This window comes from Condylura cristata, unplaced genomic scaffold, assembly GCF_000260355.1.
Source record: "Condylura cristata isolate star-nosed mole 26May11 unplaced genomic scaffold, ConCri1.0 scaffold00008, whole genome shotgun sequence".
In the NCBI taxonomy this organism is placed as follows: Eukaryota; Metazoa; Chordata; class Mammalia; order Eulipotyphla; family Talpidae; genus Condylura; species Condylura cristata.
In genome coordinates, this window is record NW_004567109.1 from 26494006 (window position 1) to 26512996 (window position 18991).

At 37.4% G+C, this 18991-nt stretch overlaps 1 protein-coding gene across 2 annotated transcripts in view; it reads right to left on the reverse strand.

The window, feature by feature from the left end:
* The window catches only part of SPATA6 (spermatogenesis associated 6), a 73340-nt gene extending 60449 nt beyond the window's left edge, over positions 1–12891 (reverse strand). For both annotated transcript variants that reach the window (XM_004678981.2, XM_004678979.2), the window contains exons 1-3: positions 12658–12891; positions 3554–3691; positions 2217–2265 (exon numbers count right to left, since the gene is read on the reverse strand). In XM_004678981.2, the coding sequence (XP_004679038.1) occupies positions 2217–2265; positions 3554–3691; positions 12658–12708 (238 nt within the window). In that variant the 5' untranslated portion in view covers positions 12709–12891. The remainder of the gene's footprint in view (positions 1–2216; positions 2266–3553; positions 3692–12657) is intronic.
* Between the last annotated feature and the right edge of the window lie 6100 nt (positions 12892–18991).

Here is an 18991-nt window from a genome sequence, read left to right on the forward strand (position 1 = left end):
TTTTTTAAAAATTCTGTGGGTCTCAGGGGATTACAACTGAGATGGAAAAGGCACAAAATGATGTAAAAATAAACTATTACACATATATAAAAAATCAATAATAAAAAAAATTCTGTGTGTCTTAGAAAAAAAAGAACTAATAGAGCAGGACACTGTTAAATTAATATATATAATGATCGGATGAAACAAATAGCATTATCAACCTTGTTTTACCCTAAGCCTTGTCAGTAAATAATGGCAATTTTCTTCTTTCCTCTGTAAAACTTCTCATTTTCACACGTATGCTCAGTGTGAGCTACAAAGTAAGTGTACTACAATATTCTAGAAACTCTAGTTATAGATACAGCAAATCAAAAGCTACAGTAAATACTTGAAGGGAGAGTGCCAGAATGCTACTAACCATCAGTACCAGCAAGAACAATTGCTACAGTAATTTTCTCTAAATGCCTATTTACTTGCCCTAACTACAAAGGTGAATCGGCTGAAATCTATTTGGCGTGTGGATGTGAAATATAAATCTGAGTCATACAAGTTCTCCTGCGGATAGAGGCCAGGATATTCTCGTTCCTAGATTTTGAAGGATTTATTCTTAGCTTTCAACTATTCACTGGAACGCATTTCCAATACCCCAAATGCTGTGTCAGCACTAATTCCCGGAAGCTGAGAAGCAAGGGCTCTAATGAAAATGGTTATTTTTCCCTACAGGCAAGAGAAAACAAAAGGGACACCTAGTCATTTATTGCAATATAAAGAAAGATCATATTTTTTCTTTTTCCAAATATTGCAGGGAATGAGGCCAGAACAGTTATTACAATTTTTCAAATTCAGAATGCATTTCCTAATCAAAGGATCACAACACTACCAACAGGTGTGTCTCCTTAGAATAGTTCCAAGCATCATAAAATAGTAACGAGGTACAGTTATGTGATGCATTTATGATATTTCCTTTAAGTACCTCAATATAAAATAAATAGTATGTGCCTGGTAGTGTCTTATGTACAAGACACAAAATGATGAGCAAAGCAGAAAAAGTCTCTGCTCTCATGAAACAGTCATTATAATTAAAGTCATCATTGAGAATTCAAGGTGCTGTATCTTACATAAAACCCAATACAACAGTTTAGGAATACATTAATCCATCACAAATATAAGAGGCAAATGATTCAATGCATAATATAACACGAGAAAAAATAGTAATATATCAATGATAAGAAGAACACCAGGGAGCTCATCCATCCACATTTTCCTGAGCTTTATATTTTTTACGACCATTGTCTCGGTGAACATATTAAAAGTATATTCCTTTAATTTCAAAATATCTTGGTGGAGAAGATGTAATTCAATATAGTTGGGTAGTACAGACCAAGAGGGTCTTTAGATACTACTTTAGATACTACATTAGTAAGAAAAGACATCTCACAATTTTTAGAAGAGTCTAGAAAGAAATGAGGGACAAGCATTTTGTATATCTGTAGGAAGAGTTTTTTCAGCAGTGTATTTGTGACTATATACTATGAGAGAGATGAGAGATAGGAAGGAATCTGTAAAACCTTCAGTGAGAAAGAATGAAAATCCAGTTCCAATAGTGAAGTTTATGTATTAGAAAACTTTTCATTCTCTTTCTTGTCTAAAAATAGTTCTCAAGGGGCAGCTTTAGCTAGAACTAATTACACTCTGGTAGATTCCAGAATTAAAACCATTTCCTATATTCTCTAGGAATGTAAAATTGCCCTATTAGGATTTCTAATAGCATTGGCACTTAATATCACTTTATATATCATAAGTATATATTTCCCCTGAGTCTTAGGTGATTCTGAGCTTCCGGAGTTTCCTTAAAATTGCAGAGAGAGCATGAAATGGAATTGGTTATTTCCATAATAATAACAGTAGTCATAATAATGCCACCAACGATAATAATAATCCAGGGACATTTTAAGTATTTACTCTGTCCCAAGGACTGTCTGAGCACATTATGTCAATGATTTGACCACTTATCAAGCTCTCTAGTTAAAGGAAAACCTCTCTGTGATACATGCTTTTTTTTTGTTTAAATTTCCATTTACATTCTGAAATTCTCAAAAGTCTTAAAGTCCCACCTCAACCTTCAAATAAAAAAAAAATTACTGAAACCTGCTTATCTTACTCAAGATTTAAAAGCATAATTCTAAAGTTCCTTAGGATCAGCAGTTAAAAGTTAAAAAAAGTTAAAAACTTACATTCAAGCTGTGCAACTACATCTCCAGGGTCTACTGCTTCAGGGAACACCTACAGGAAAAGAAGGGGGCAGGGCCGGGCAGAGCAAGAGAAGGGAGGAATGAACAATGTGGTCATTGTCCTTTGCCTTCTCACCCCAAAAATTCCCTCTGCCCAACCAAAGAAACTTTTGACAATACTCAGGACTAGGACTGTCCCTTCTCCCCTGAATCTCTTAAAGGCCACAAGATTTTGCCCACACACCGTGCATCTAACTGCTCTTCTCTACCCCATCGGATGCACTTCTCTCTCTTCCTGTATTCACACCACCTTCTCCTGTGCCCCCCCAGCCACTGAGTTTATTCCCAGCGAAACCCCTTTACACTGGTTATCCCTTTGCTTACAATGCCTTTTCCCTCTACAACTTAGACAGCCTCATAATTCAGGCTCAGTTTGAATGTTAGAGCATTCTCTGAAAACCCTTTAAAGACAGGAGCCAGGGGAAAAGCACAAGGCCTGGGGTACTGCGGTGGTGAAAAAATTATGTGGCTACACCTAAGGGGAGAAATCATACATAGTCCAAAAACAATATTGTAAGAAAAAAATACTGTATTAAAAAAATAGGAAAAGTGAGCTGTTCTACAATAAGCCCAGGAAACAAAATATAACCTAAAATAGACTACCTCTCCCTAAATCCCTCCCCATTCACGTAGTCTCCTAGTCTCCCTTTATTCTCTTCAGAATATTTACAGCTGTCTAAAATTACAGTATTCCTGTGTTTACTTATTATCTACTTCTACCACATTGGAAGTTTCAAGGGGGTAGGTTGTTTACCTTGTTTATCCAGTGCCTAGAACAGTAAAGGGAACAGATCAGGTAATGGATAATTATTTGTTGGGAAAAGGAAGGAAGTGAGGAAGAAGAGAGGGAGGGAGTCGGCAGAGGAGGAAATTAAAGTGAGAAATATAATTGGCAAAAATTAACCAACAACAGCAGTTTTAGGAAGGGGAAAAAGAAAGAAGTACTGCAAGATAGCGGTAAGTAAGATATGACCTATTTTTATCTAGGAATGTCTCCTCTCTTTTGTTTGAAATCATCATTGAGAATTTGAGGTGTAGTATCTTACATATAACCCTCTACAACAGTTTAGGAATATACTAATCCATCACAAACAAAAGAAGCAAATGATTCAATGCATAATATAATGCATAGTATTTTTAAGTTTTCAATTTAAGTTACAAATCTTTTGAATTAAATCAGAGTACATAGTCAGCAATAGTAATTCGTACTCTGGAATTATTTTCATTTGGAACCACGATGCTTTCTGTTTTTTAGTATTTGATCTGATATTCGAACTTACCTTTTCAAACACCATTCTGGCGTTGAATACCAGGGGAAAGGTGGCTGGGACACATTGTGTCTTTTTGTATTGGCCAAACACACAGATGCTAAGATAGATGTCCTCCTTGTCTTTCAGTACCACTCCTGGACAAGTTACCTGAAAGGAACCAGATCAATGGTTGTAACCACTTTATGAATTCCCTAAACTACTAAAATAATTTATCAAACATGCCATAAAAACATTGGTCTATTAAGTTAACAAAAACAAGCACAGAAAAATAAAGAAGACAGATAGGCTAGTGTTTTACAGATTTAAATAAAATGCCTTAGATCTTCCATCCCTCTGAGAAATCAATGATTTTGCATATGGTTATTTGTGCCACATTTGAAGCTCTATGCTCTGGCTCCTGGGACAGACACTAATAGTTTTTAAACAGTCAGCCTTAGGCTCCCACTTCATGCAGAATGCTGACTTATACTTATTCAGCATCATTTAATCACAAAGGATTAAGACTCAGCAGAAATAAAGCACTATATGAGAGGACTGAAAAAAAAAAAAACCTGATAAAAGCACAAATTTATCACCCTAAATAGCAGCCCATACATACACTCATCAAATATGATATGACCAAATTTCAGAGCAAATGAATGGTAAATATCTAACCCTATGAGAAGTTTCTCTAGTATGAAATTAAAATTAGCTAGTCTCATGACTGGCAGAAAGAATAGGCATAAAATGTGGGGTTTGCTATATATAACACAGTCTGTCCAGCTCCTGATATTCATTGTCAATGACCAATCAGACCCTTAACAAGATATTAAGGGCTGTCCAAGATTTGAATCCAACTACCCACACAGTATTATTACTCAATACCCCCTAATCATACAACTGATTGTATTGTCTGTGTATAATGTTACAGTTCTCTGAACACACATATTACCTTCTTGCCTCACCTTCTTCCATTATCTGGATTACTATGTCTTACTATCCCACTCCATCTCTCCCCCTCATTTACTCCCAGAATCTGCCAGTGTTTATATCAGTGGCCATCTCCTACACAAAACTTCTCTTGATTTATCAACTATTATTATTCAATTCAACTAATTCAAATATTTACTGTGAATGTATACAGTACTATATGCAAGTAAATATATTTTAGATTGTCATTTTGTAGTTCTCTTAAGGCCCTAATTATCAGCTCCATGCATTTTAGTTAAGAGGATCTATTCCATCACTTTTGTTTGATTATACATTCCCCAAGGATAGAAATTATTCTCCTCAGCAATATATCCCAAAACCAGAGACATTCAGAATTAAGAAGGAGGCAAAAGATAATCTAGTACAGTTTTGGATTTTTACATATGAAAATACCAGAGCCAGCAAATAACCAGGTGCTTTACCTAAAGTCACACGTTAAATGGGTCGATAAAATATAAAATGTTTGGAATAATGCCTGGCAGAGTAGTTATTCAACTAATACTATGCTGTTAGGTTGAAAACCATTCTCACTTGCTATCTAACCAGTCTATTGTATTGAATAAGTGACTAGGAGTACATGCCCACATGGACATAACTTTGCCAATTATTTTGACTTTGTCTAACTATGTTCCATGGTTGTCCTAATAATTCCCTATTGATGATTAAATCAAGGTCCTCAGCAAACCTCACTATGGCCATCAGTTTCATTTCCTACTCTGCTTCACTAAAACCAAACCTGCCTTAGGGTTCCTTCTAAATCCATGTGATCTAATCTTGTAGCTGCTAAGTACCTGTGCCAAAAGCTGTGACTGGCCCAAATGAGATGGGTAGTAATGTAGAATACAAGGGTCTGAAGAAGGTGAAGACTTGCTCAAAAAGATTTTGAAAACTTGCGACAAAAAAACATAAAACTCTCATAAAAAACTTTTATATAAATTATTAATAATATGTTGAAACAATAATATTTTGAAGTTATTGCCTTAAATAAAATTGTTAATTTAATCTACCTTAACTTTTTAAATGTGGCTAGTATAAAATTTTAAATTATATTCTTGACTCAAATTCGTTGTTTATATTATATTTCTATTGGATAATAACTGTTTTCATTGTCCTTACTGGCTCCCTTTTTCAATATATGCAAGAGGGCATGGCATTTTTTCTCATTCACAATTCTACAAATGCTGCCATTTGTAAAAGATTTCCACAAAGAAAGCAAGGAGGGAGGGAGCTTAAAAATTCAAATGGGACAAATGGAAAAATAAATGAATAGCAAGCAACTGACTTAAACCCATGGTATGGGTAATTACATGAATGTAACGATTCAAAGCATAACTAACTAAAAGGTAGAAATTGCTAGAGCCTGAATTAAAACAAAGCGAGATAAAATCAGTCAAATAACAATATCACAATTTTTGTAGCCATGAGTCTGACAGTGACAGTAAGAGAACAGATTCAGAGTTACTCACAAATCCTGGCCTGAAAGAATGATCATTATTGACACAATGGTACCCAGAAACCCCCACTCAGAGGACTTCTCTTTAATGGAGGGATATCAGAGCTTACTCAAGCCAAATAATCCATCTTCCAAGGCATTTGTCAAAAACAATCTACAACTGTTTAACATTACAAATACCTGACACAATGATGAAAGCTGGGGCAAACAATAGCTGATCAAAACACTTAAAAAGCAATGCTGGAGAATCCTGTGGGTGGGGAAATAATGTGAGAAAGGGTGTTTTTGACTCATCATGATGTATTCTTGGTAATTTAGGTTATACATCTGTACAGGGCGGTGTACATGTCCAGAGATGGCATGAGGAAACCCCATACTGAACTGAAGGCAAAGACTGACTTAAAAAATAACGTAGAATAAAGCAAAAAATTAAATTGTGTTGATGGGCTCATATGTATAAAAATGTGATTTGTATGAAAATAATATTATAAAGAAGAGAACATAAAGAGGGAAAGGAATGAAACTGAATCAAAGGTAATGAGTATTATTTAAACCAAATTGATGTTACTCTACACTAGATCATTTTAAATTAAGATGTTAACTGTGACTCCAAGGATAACCACTAAGAAAATAAACAAATATAGTAAGAGAAAAAGGGTAATTCAGTGATACACCAGAAACTAGCTAACAGAAAAGAAAGTAATAGCAGGAATAGAGAAACCAAAAAAAAGATGAGACATTGCAAAATAAATTGCAAAATAACAAAGATAAATTCTACCTTATCTGTGATTATATTAAAGGCAAACTGAGTAAATATTATAATGAAAAGGTAGCACTTAGCAGATTCAAAGACACAAATGGATTGATAATAAAAGGGAAAAGTAGTAAAGAAAGCTATAATGGTTACATTATAATTTGACAAGTAGACATTAAAGCAAAAATTGGTATATATATTTGGTGTTTACCTCAATTATGATTTAAAATGGATTTCAGAAAGAGATTATAATCTTTGCTATATATGTATATTCAATGCTATATATATATATATATATATATATATAACATTATTTCAAAAAGACGTAACTATAAACATACATGCATTTAACAGGGTCCCAAAATACATGAAGCAAAAACAGATAGGAATCTCCAAAGAAGATAAACAAATAAATTAATAAATACATAGGAACATGTTTAATATCATTAGCCATGAAGAAATATAAATCAAAACACAGAAATGTCCATTTACATACATTAGGATGGCTATAATCACAAAGAGAGACAAAAACAACTACTGGAGAAAAATGCCAAAAATTCTAGCACTCATCAATTGTTGATGTATGTGCAAAATAACTCAATGACTGAGAAAGATCTGACAGTTTCTAAGAAAAAATAAATAGCATTACTGTAAGACCCAGCATTCTTAAACATACAGACAGTAAGAGCACTGAAAATATAAATCAAAACAAAAAATGTGTACAAGAATATAGCAGCATTATTCATAGTGGTCACAAAGTTACTACTTAAATGTTTATCAATTGATAAATGAATAAGCAAAACGTGGTATATCCAAACAATGGAATATTATTTGACCATAAAAAAGAATAAAGCAACAGTACGTGCTACAACTTGGATGAATCTCAAAAACACTGTGCTAAGTGAAAGAAGCAAAAACCAAAAGCCACATATTGTATGGTTCCATTTTTAGAAATGTCCAGAATAGGCAAACCCACAGATACAGAAATTAGACTTTTGGGAATAAGTAATAACTAATGGCTAATAGGTATAGGATTTATGGGGTGATAAAACTTTTCTTCAATTAATGGTTACTGTTACACAACTTTATGAATACACCCAAAGTTATTAAATTGTACTGTTTAGAAGCCTTAGATGTGAATTATTCATCAAGGTTTTAAAAATTAAAATCAAGATAAAAGTAAAATGACAGAAAAAGATATACCATGCATTTGCTAGTCAGAAGAAAGTTGGGGTGTCTACTCAAAAATTTTGACGTATCAGTAAAATTTCAAGTGTAATGATAATGACAGAATGTCAAATTAAATGAAGTAAAAAATGCATGAACTGAAATTATATATTATTTTCAAGTAAATAGAAAACATTCACTTTTAGATAAGTATTACTATACAAAGGAAATCTTTACAAAAATAATATTGTCAGACTTCATTCAGTATCTTTACATAAGTAAGGAAAAGGAAAGAAAAGGGAAAAGATTGTATTGAACTCAAAACTATAATTGCAAAGTTGCAAACACAGACTCTCCAAATAACTATTAGATTCAATAAGGGATTTCAGTAATATTTACTACAACATGTAATGCTGTATTAAATAAAATGTGCAATAAAATCTTATACAAGAATGTTTCTAGGAGGGCAACTTGTAATATACCTAAATTGGAAAAAATGAAAATGTCCATCAACAACAGAATATAGAAAAAATCTTCAGCACATATGTAAAGTGTAGAATTTGTTAAAATTAGTGGTGATAGGGCAGGCCCATACTATCCAGATATTATTTTCTGTAAATTCAAAGTATCTTACTACGTTTATAATTCCAGGGAACTTTAGTAAGAAAAGCTGGGGATTAAAACTGACACTTTAGGTTTTAAGATAAAGCAAATTTGCTGGTTTCATTGCAGTCATATCCCTAATTTCTCCCACCTATTTTCCCAAATATTCAAATGAAAATCGAACTATGACATAATAAAAAGGTAGAGAGAAAACAAAAACACTTTTTCATATCACAGATAACACAGTTCAAGTGTTGAAAGTGTAAGTGATGGGAAATACAATTCTTGTGCTGCTCTTAAAAAAAAAAGTTACTTGCTACATCATATCATTCTCCCAGGATTCAGTGAGACCAGTCACACTTTCTTGCTAGGTTTATACATCTCTGAAGTCATATAGCTCTGCTGAGCACTATGAAATGTGTTATACACCCAAAGCTTTCGTGCTTACTGTGATTTTGCTCTCAGCTGGTCACCTTTGTAAATGTATGAGGTTACATCTAATACAAGGCTGCAGCAAAAATAAACACGGAGGGGCAGAGAGAGGAGAATGAAGTGCCACAGTGGATTCAAGAGCTAACAGATGAAACAGGTAATTTCAGATTTACAGGAATTGGGGATAACTTAAATGTCACCACATGAGGAAAATAATTAGACAAAATTCTATATCTAAACCTGGTCTCTTCAAAGGTAATGTACAAAAAAAGATTTTTAACTGGAATGAATATCCATAGTAACTTTAACCATGACAATCAAACCTAGTAACGAATTATCATCAATTAAAAATGTTATAAAGTGGGCCCTCACTGGTGGTGCAACGGTTGGGACGCAGCACTGCAAGCTGGCCGCAGCCGCTTCAGGGCCAGTTTGATCCCCTGCCCAGGAGGTGATCTACATGGCATGGCAGACCTTTCCTGACCCACCCGCTGCTCCCCTCAGCAGTGTACTGTGTAGATCTGCCTGTTCTGCTCCCCACTGTGTCTGGTAAATCCTCTCACCCGCTCCAGTTCTGTATGCATAAATAAATATTTTTTTTAAAAAAGGGGAATTTTTTTTAAATGGCTAAAGTAATCCATGGTATATAGGAACAAATTACGAATATACACAGCAACATGGATGAACTGAAAAGGATGCTCAGAAAAAGTCAGACACAAAAAAACCATTTTATGGGACTCCATTTAATATGAAGTTCAAGTACTGGCAAAGTAATCTATAGTTATAAAACTCAGAACTGTAGTTCTCTCTTCCTGTTCTTGCAATATGCACAAGATATTTCCTATGGCAATGGAAGTGCTCTAAAACTTGACCTAAGTAATATTTATACAGGATATGAACACTTTTAAATCCCTCTAAAAAAGGAAATCTGTAGGGATGAAAAAGTAGACCTGCTCTATATTTAAACAAACTAAAATGGTCTGGTAGTCAAGAATAACAAAGATTGAATGGATCCTGGTATGAATAAAGATAACTATACAAGTCATTTTTTCGTATAACTAGGAAAACTTGAGTAGAATAGACATTAAGAAATTATCGCTAATTATTTTTGTTGTGATAATGGTTTTATAGAACAATGTCCTTTTTTTTAGATGCATGCTGAAGTTTTTAGTATTGGAGTGTCATGGCAATAATTTACTTCCAAACATTCAGCCACAGACATTTATGCATAAACATATACATGTATACAGGTAAATCAAATCAATATACATAGGACATGGGATAGTTACTTATTGTGCTGTTTTAAATACTTTGTGTATGTTTGGAAACTGTCAATGAAAAGTTAAGAGCAAAGGAAGATGCTAACTTGTAGTTTTAAAGACACTGATTTCCAGAACATATTAAGGGAGAAAAAAGTAAAGTGCAGAGTAGTTTACAGAATATGCTACCTATAGTATAAGAAAGAAAAATATGTGTATCTATACTTACATATGGGACAGAAGTATAGTGTGTGTGTGCTTGTTTATGTTACAAAAGGAAATGATACAAGAATAAAGTGGAAATCAAAAAAGTTGCCTACCTACAGTATATGAATACTTGGGAAATTTAATGTAAAGAAACAGGGCATTTATCAGAATATGTAGATTTGACCTTTAGACCATGTAAGTGTAAAATATTAAATTGGAAAGAAGACTCGAAATTAATGTGTTGCAAACATTTACCATTACATAATTTTTCTGTTCAATCAATGTTAAATATACCAAATTCATTTTATTTGTATGGTACAAACGGTCTTTTGTGGAGCCATTTAACAAGGTTTGTCTGAAAACTTAGCATCTTGCTGCAGATCTAGGATAGCTGTGCAATCCTAGACAAATAATTAGTCAAGCTGCATCTGTAAAAGGAATTAAACAAATGATGCTAGAGATTTCTTAGAAATGTTAAAGTCTGTGACTGAATTTGTTGAAAAAATGAAATATGAATATTCCCACCTGCACAATTTCTTAAGACTGTTAACCAACAAAGTTCCACTATATGATCACTCACTTTTTGCAATTCAGCCAATACTTAGAAGAAAAAAAGTAGTGATTTCTTTTTCTGACTTTTTCAGGCAGTAATCCGTTACAAAAAGACGCACTTCCTCTTACAAGGTCTGTATTGGCTAAAGAAGGGAAGCGGAACCAGCCTGTCCGTATGCCGAACTCAGCCTGCTGCTAACCCCCATTGGTTACGAGAGGAGGAAGCAGCAACCAGTAACAAAGCCGATCGAGGCTGGACTTGGGAAGGGCCTTACTAAGTACGCTGGAGTAGGAGTTTAGGAAGTTTCAAGTGTTCTTTTGTAAACGAGTTTTATTTTACAAAGAAGTGCTAGGGTTACAGAGTTTCTAACACAACAGTCAGTAAAATCTCTGCAAGTCTACAGAAAAACCAAGGATGCCAGACACCTCTCCATCACTGCCTCACACTCTGCCCTAGTCAGCCTACCCTTCTTTGTGAGGAACAAAAGAACAAAGTCTTGTGACTTCCCTGGAGGTTTAAGTTCTAAGCTGCAGCAATCTCATTCTGAAGTGCAGAAGGGCAGCCTGGAAAGTGGAGGATGAGGCTTGCCAGCAAACGGTGCAGGAAGTCGGGGGTGGGGGGTTGGGGGGCATTCTTGGTGCAGCACTCAAGGGAATGGGGTTGCCTATTTTAGGAGGGAGAAGGAGGGAAAGAGAAATGTGTTTTGCCGGGAGATCAAGACTGACTTGAGAAATAAAAAGCTTGGGGAGAGTGGGGGAGGTAAGGACCCAGAGCAACTTTTAAACAGGATGTATGATAAAACTCTGGAGATTTCCTCTAGAAGGGACAGCTAGAACTTTCATATGGAGAGCTCTCTAAAAGAATGAAAGGGAAATTTATCCCCCAGCCCTGGCTGAGATTGTTGAGGAGAAAAGTTATCTCCTAGCAGAGTGGGAGGGATCCCAGCCATTCACCTGATAGAATTTGTGGGGCTCTCTGCCAAAGCAGGTTGGGGGACAGGATCCTCTTAAGCAAGTCTGGAAGTGACTGGGTGGCCAGTCACCAAGTTGAGAGAATGAATAGTTTTCTCTCTAAAACCTGTTCTTGGAGTCACAGGACGGATAAGGGAGCCCTCTCAGAATAGGGAGGGTTTGGGGAATTGTAGGGCTCTGAACAGATTTTGGAGGAACTGGCCCTGGGGGAGGTGGCAAGGTGCAGTGGTGGCACATTTCGGCTATTGGGTGTGGAAGTCCACACTGAAGACAGAGTAAAGACGCCTTCAACTAACCAAAGTCTGTAAGGGTCGGTCAGCAGTGATTTGGCAGGAAATGACCCCCCTACTAATGCTCCCACCCCAAGACTGGGGAGAAGATGGCCCAGTAATAATTCCAAGAAAAGCCCACCTTCCCCCCAAGTCACTGGAAAATTAGGAGCAGGGAGAGGGTCTTTCAAGTGACTTGGAAATGATCCCAAGGAATTCAAACCGCAAGGTGGGACGAAGCGAGGGCTGAGGCGCCTCAGCTGCGCCTGGAGTGGGAGGTCCTTCATGATTCTGACCGGGAGAAAGCAGGTGGTACGAAGTCAAGGCTCCCGAGAGAGGAACGGGCGGGCGGATGAAGAAAGTTTTGAGGCGGGGCTCGGGATTCTCGGAGACGAACAAAAGAAGCGGCCGCCAGTAAATTCCAGGGGCTCACCGACGCCCAGGCGGCGGGAGGTGGGGGCGCGACCGGTACTCACAGAGCGGATCTCCAGCGCCAGGGCGCATTGCAGCGCCTTCACCTTCGGCATCCGAGCGGGGTGGGGCGGCGGGGTGGGACCCCGGCCGCGGGCCCGAGTGAGGCGAGGAGACGCGGGGTGGGACGGGGACGGGGAGGAGATGAGGTGGCGGCAGCGGTGGCAGCTGTGGCCCCCAGGCCGGGGCCCGCGGTCCAGCCAGGGTCCCGCCCGAGCAGCAGCTGTGCGCGGGGCGTGGACTCGTTGTCATGGCAGCCAGCGGGGGCGTGGCCGGAAGAAAGGCCGGGAGAGGGAGGTGCCGGGTCCCGGCGCGAGGGGACTCAGCAGGGGGCGTGGCCTCAGGGGGCGGGGCTTTTGGAGTGGCAGCGTTGGGGCGTGGCCACTGTTCTGTGACCTCAGGCTAGTAGCCCAAAGCTAGACAAAGGAAAGAATGGCTGTTTGGACCTGGATCATGAGTTCCTCCGTGGCGATGGTGTAGCTTGGGCGAGTGGCGTCCCTCTGAGGGCTCAGTCTTCCCAAATGTAAAAGAGTAATTATTAATAGTTCGCATTTTGATCTCACTGATGCAGTTTACAAAAACAGCATGAGGAAACTGAGGACTGAAGAGCTCTGCCCAAGTCTGAGTCAGACTGAGCAGGAACTGGAGCCCTGGAGCTCTGTAAAACTCCAATTGTCTTCCTGAGAAGAGGAGTTGGAATCTGACGGTGGTGGTCCTGTCCCTCTTCCTGGTCTCCTGTGATTCTTTAGGTGTGCTCCATTTCCCTTCAAGGGATCCTGCGAAATTCACCTGTTCAGGCAATGTATTTTGCTTAAACGGATCTATTAACAAAAAACAACAATAAATTCTGTTTTGTCCCAACTTCTGTGACCAGCCGAAAGAAAGGAAGGCGGGAGGCAGAAAGGCTGAGAAAGCATGGTTTATTGCTCCAGTACAGCAGATGAGACGGAGCCCCTAGAGTGATCCGCAGCTACTGCCAAACCAATAAGGGGGGAAGGGTCTCTTATATATAAGATTCTAGGTTCACATTCCAAAGGGGTGACTCATCGCTGTGCCCCTGATGCTAGGCCCCTAATTCAGTCCTTGTCAGTAAATCTTTGGTCACTCCCAACAAATTCAGGTGAGAAGGGTCTGGGCAATAGATCATCAGATATGAAAAGAATTTAAGATTGCCCATTTCCGTTTAAAATTCATTCTTAAAAAACACATTCATCTTAAACAACAATAAAGTGAATGTGTGTGCAGCTAACACACGGGTTAAGACACAGAGCTCTACTAGCACCTAAGAAATGTGCCTGTCTTGTCTGGAAGCAATCACCAGCCTGACTTTTCTTACAATAATTTCCTTGTTTTTCTTAAATACCTTTCCATTCATGGGTGCATTTCTATGCAAGATATTTTTTACTTTTTTCCTGTTGTTGGTGTTATGTAAATGAAATTACTGTTATCTGTATTCCTCTGTGACTTTCAACTCTCCCTGTTTTGGAGATGCTGTTGATGCTGTGGAGCTGAAGGATTCCAACTCCCTCCTCCCCCACAAACCCCCTCCCCCGCCCCCACTAATTTCCCAATACATGCATAAGATTTACTTATTCCTGCTATTGCTGGTCATGTGCAGTGTTTGCACCTCAGCTGTTACTGTTATGAACTCTCCAGCATATGGCTGCTGGGCCGACCCTGTTAAAATAGGTTCCTACATGTGGGATTTTAGTTGGTAACAGCCAACCATTTTCCAAAATAGTTGTTCCCAGGAATGTGTGGGGCAATATTTTTCCCCCTCGCATCCTCTCCAACATTTGGCATTGTCTGAACTTTTAGTGTTTGTGTGTTTGTATAGGTATAATCTATATCTCTCATTATGGATTTATTTTGTAGCTTACTATTATCGAAACTGGACACTTTTTTTGTGTGTGGTTTTATGACACAAGCTATGCAACATCTATCGTCTGACAGATTCCGGATAGATCGGAAAAGCTCTGAAAAATCAGATTTTCCACTGCTAATTTATGTTATGACCTCCCTTTTTTGTATAATTGTAATATCAAAATATTCTGAGCAACTTTCAGCTTACAATTGGATTGCCTCAGCCACATAAGGCCTGCCTGCCCTGACAAGCAAGCACTGCACCAGGGTGAAAAATTACTCTGAAGTCAAGTGACTTGACTACTGGCTGATAAATAAAATTAAAAGGGCTGTTTTTGCAAAGTCTCTCTCACTGCTGATGGAGGATAATCCAAATCTTATCATTCTATTATCTCACCTAGCCTTCTATTCAGCTTCTAGAGAATTACTCAAACTTCCTATTGTCTGGCCTTTAGATGTGGAAATTCATCCAGGTTGCCTGTTTTGGAACTAGTCAGTTTTTCTACCTGCTACACCTCAAAGGAATCCACAAATGTCTTCTGGCTAGTCTTGTAGGTCTTTAGATAAGGAAATTCACCTATGTCTCCTATTCAGAGATTTGATTTGCAAGGACTTTCCTCTTCCTGCCTCCCAAGATGTCTCAGGTAGAAAAACAAACCCATTAAGTAGTAGATAAGGTGTAAGGGACTTTTAGTTAATCTTCACTACAATAATATTAGTCTTAAACTTTGTGCACCTATGTACCTGTTTTTAACCTTGATTGATTTTAGAATGTTATAATCTCAAGTAAAGGTCAAAACAACCCCAGACTATTCTTAGAAAAAAAGATGATTGTAATCTCTCTGCCCAGTTCATGTGCTGATGTCATCCCACTGCTTGCTCCTAATGTATAAAATAAACCTCTGCAAAAGGCAGAACAGGAAGATTTGCACCCAACTCCGACTCCCGTGTCTTCCTCACTCCTGATCTCCTCTACTCCCCAATTTTTAGAATATCACCTCGCCGGCATCATTCCCATCTTGAGACCCTGCCTGTGTCAGCCTCTCAACAGCCTGAAATTGGGGTTGGTCCACAACAGTTTTATTCATTTTTTAAAATTTTCTTTGTGCACTACCTAGTAGTTTCCTTGTCCATTTTCTATTAGATTTACTCTCATAGAATTCATATATTCTAGATACTAATTCTTTGTCAATTACATGTACTTCCCTAGTCTGTACTTCCATCTTCTAATTTTCCTTTCAGTTTGTGATGGCAGAAGAGCTGTCACATCATGGAATAAAAGGCTTCTTACTTCGACCAAATGTTTTCAAGTTGCAGTCCAGGATGCCATACTGTCTGCCCTTATACCACCAGTGATTGAGGATTTCTGTGTCTCTGATTTTACTACCTTGACACTACCAAGCTCCCTTGTTTTCCTTATTACGACATATAAAGCACCATCTCACTAGTAAGTTTCTTAAGTTGATGATAAAACTGAGCCTACCTTTATATAACATTTTCTAACGTGTTGGTGATAAATTCTGTGCTTATATCCTTTGCCCATTTTTCTTTTGGAGCTTTTCTTTCTTGCGTGATTTCTTGTGTAGTCCAGATAGTAATCTCTTATAAGTTTTAGACATTGCAAATATCTTACCATTTTTTCACCTGTTTTTAAATGTTGTCGATGGTGTAATTTAGTATATAGAAGTTACTAACTTTGATATCAATAAGTCAATCATTTTTGCCTTACATTTTGTTTGTGTTTCTGACATTTTCTAAGAAAATTTTTCATATTTCTAGGTAACAGAACTATTTCCATATTTTCTTCTAGCAATGTTATAGGTTATCTTTTACATTTTGATGTTTCACCCAAAAAGATTCAAATTTTGTACTGTTAAAATGTTGGAATGTTGTTTGTGGTTAAAAACTAACAGGATGTTGTCGAAAGCCCAGGCACCAGCAGGACATTACTTGCAATTACTACCTGCATGAAGGAGGATGAGAGTGACAGATCCTAATGGACTACATACTTTGGAAATTTCCTAGCCCTCGAATTTCACTATATAAAACCCTCTGTTCAGAGGCTCGGGGTCCATCTCATCTGGGCGAGACTGCTGCGGTACACTCCAGGGATCGGACCCTAGCCCAGGCTAGCAATAAAGGCTTGTACTTGTCTTTTGCATCGTTTCTGGGTCTCACAATTTCTTGGACTCTAACAGTACATGATGTTAAATAAATATCCAGTTTCATTTATTTTCCTGTCGAGAGTGAGCTAGATTTCCCAACTTTCCCTCATCAATTTGTCCCCCTATATAATATATTTACTATCTAACTTTCTGTCTTTAGTAAGCTTTCTATTCTGTGCCAATGTTCTATTTGTCTATTCTTGCAACAGTATCACACTGTTTTATTACTATGACTTCTTAATATCCTGCTTGGCAAGTCTTTCTTTTTCTTATGAGATTGGTTTAGATATTTGTGATTTTTATTGCTTACTGAGTTTATCAAATAGTTCAACAGGGATCTTTATGGTGGAACATTAAATTTATAGATTAATTTGGGGGAATTGGCATCTTTAGAATATTCTGTCACCCAATCCAAGAACATAAAATGTTTCTCCATTACCAGATCATCTTACTTCTATTTCCTTTACTAGAGTTTTTAGTTTTATGAATCAAAGTCTTACTTAATTCCTAGATATTCATTTATGTTTCTTTCTCTATACTATTGAGAATACTTTTATGCTTTTTGTTACATTTACTGGTCTGTTACTTCAGTTACAGAGAAATTTTTATGAACGGGTTGATCTTACAATCTGTTAAACTCAAGGATTTGAATAGTTTCTCTGTCTGCCCCCTTGTTACTCTTGATATTTTTTTCTCACAGAGATAAGCACTATTGTTCTTATAATAATCTACCATATGCTTAGAAGCATAAACCAAAGTAAATTTATTATCTTACATTTCTACAGGTCAGAAGTCTGTTACAGGTCTCACTGGATTAAAACCAAGGGATCAGCTAGATTCCTTTCCAGGGAAAACTTGGGTTTCCTTACCCTTCCCACCTTCCAGAAGCCACCAGCATTCCTCAGCTCCTGATCTTTTTCCCCAGTCCTAAGAGCCAGTGATGGCAATTCCAGTCTTCCTCACACTCTATTATTTACACTTCTAATAACACCTACATGAGTCACATCCAGGACATTTTTTAGATAAAAATCAAGAGATCAGAACCTCCCCTCGAAAGGAACTCAGCTGATCTCTTGATTTCAATTCAGCAAGACCTATGATAAGCTTCTAACCCCTGGAACTATAACAAATTTCTATTGTTTTATGCTTCCAAGTTTGTAATAGATTATTATAGGAGCAATAGAAATCCACATAGTGCTTAACATTTCTGTGAGAAAAAAATATCACTAACAACAATGGAGCAAACAGAAACTATTCTAATCCTTAAGAGAGCAACAGATTTTACAGGGAAACCTATCATAAAAATTTCTCTATTGGCAACCGTAATTTCTTTTGCAAGCTTAATACTCCCTTTTGCCATGGAAGATAATATATTTGCAGATTCTAGGGATAAAGAGGATAGGGGTAAAGAGATCTCTTTGGGAGACCATCATTCTGTCTATCACAAGCACTGAAAAGGATAATAATTGTATTACATTACTACTCAATAGATAGATTAAATATCAATGAGCTGATACCATTCATTACTCAGTGGGGGTGGGGGAGACATTGGTTAGCTTTGGATGGCTTCAAAAGCAACTCTTTCTGAAAAATGGTAAATAGAATTAAGTATTCATCCTGAATTTCTTGTTTGAACTATTCCTCAAGGTAACCAAAGAGTTGATGAGATTTCTTTAGAGAAATCCCCAGCTATAAATGAAAAAGAATAAAGAAGTAAAATATTCATGACTGCTAAAGCCATTAGTAAAAATCTGCTGAGGAATTTTATAAGGAGCGAGTCAGCCTGTCAACATTCAAGCACATTGATCAAACTTACCATCACAAAGAGTGACAATTGTGTTCTTTCTGAAATGATGAAATCAGGAGTATTCAACACACTTTTCTGACACAAGCTATTTAACTTCTGTTGACAGACAAATTCCGGATGGAAAAATCAGAAATTCCATTGCTAACTTATGTTACAACCACCCTTTTTTGTATAATCATAATATCAAAAATATGCTGAGCAACCGTTAGTTTGCAAGTGGATTGCCTTAGTTTCATAAATTGCCTACCTGACGGGGCAAAGTAAGAGCCGCCCCAGGGCAGGAAATTCTTCTTTGTCTGGAGACAAAAGACAAGCTCCTGGAGAGATAGGATCTCCCCCCCACACACATGCCCTTCCAGCATCAAGACTCCTGGGAAGCTTCCTTGGTCTTTTGAAACAAAAAGCAAATCTTAGATAAAACTCCCAGGGCATAAGGACCCATGGACAATTTCCTAACATTATTGACACAGGTTTTGCTTAATGCATAATTATGTGTCTTCCTCT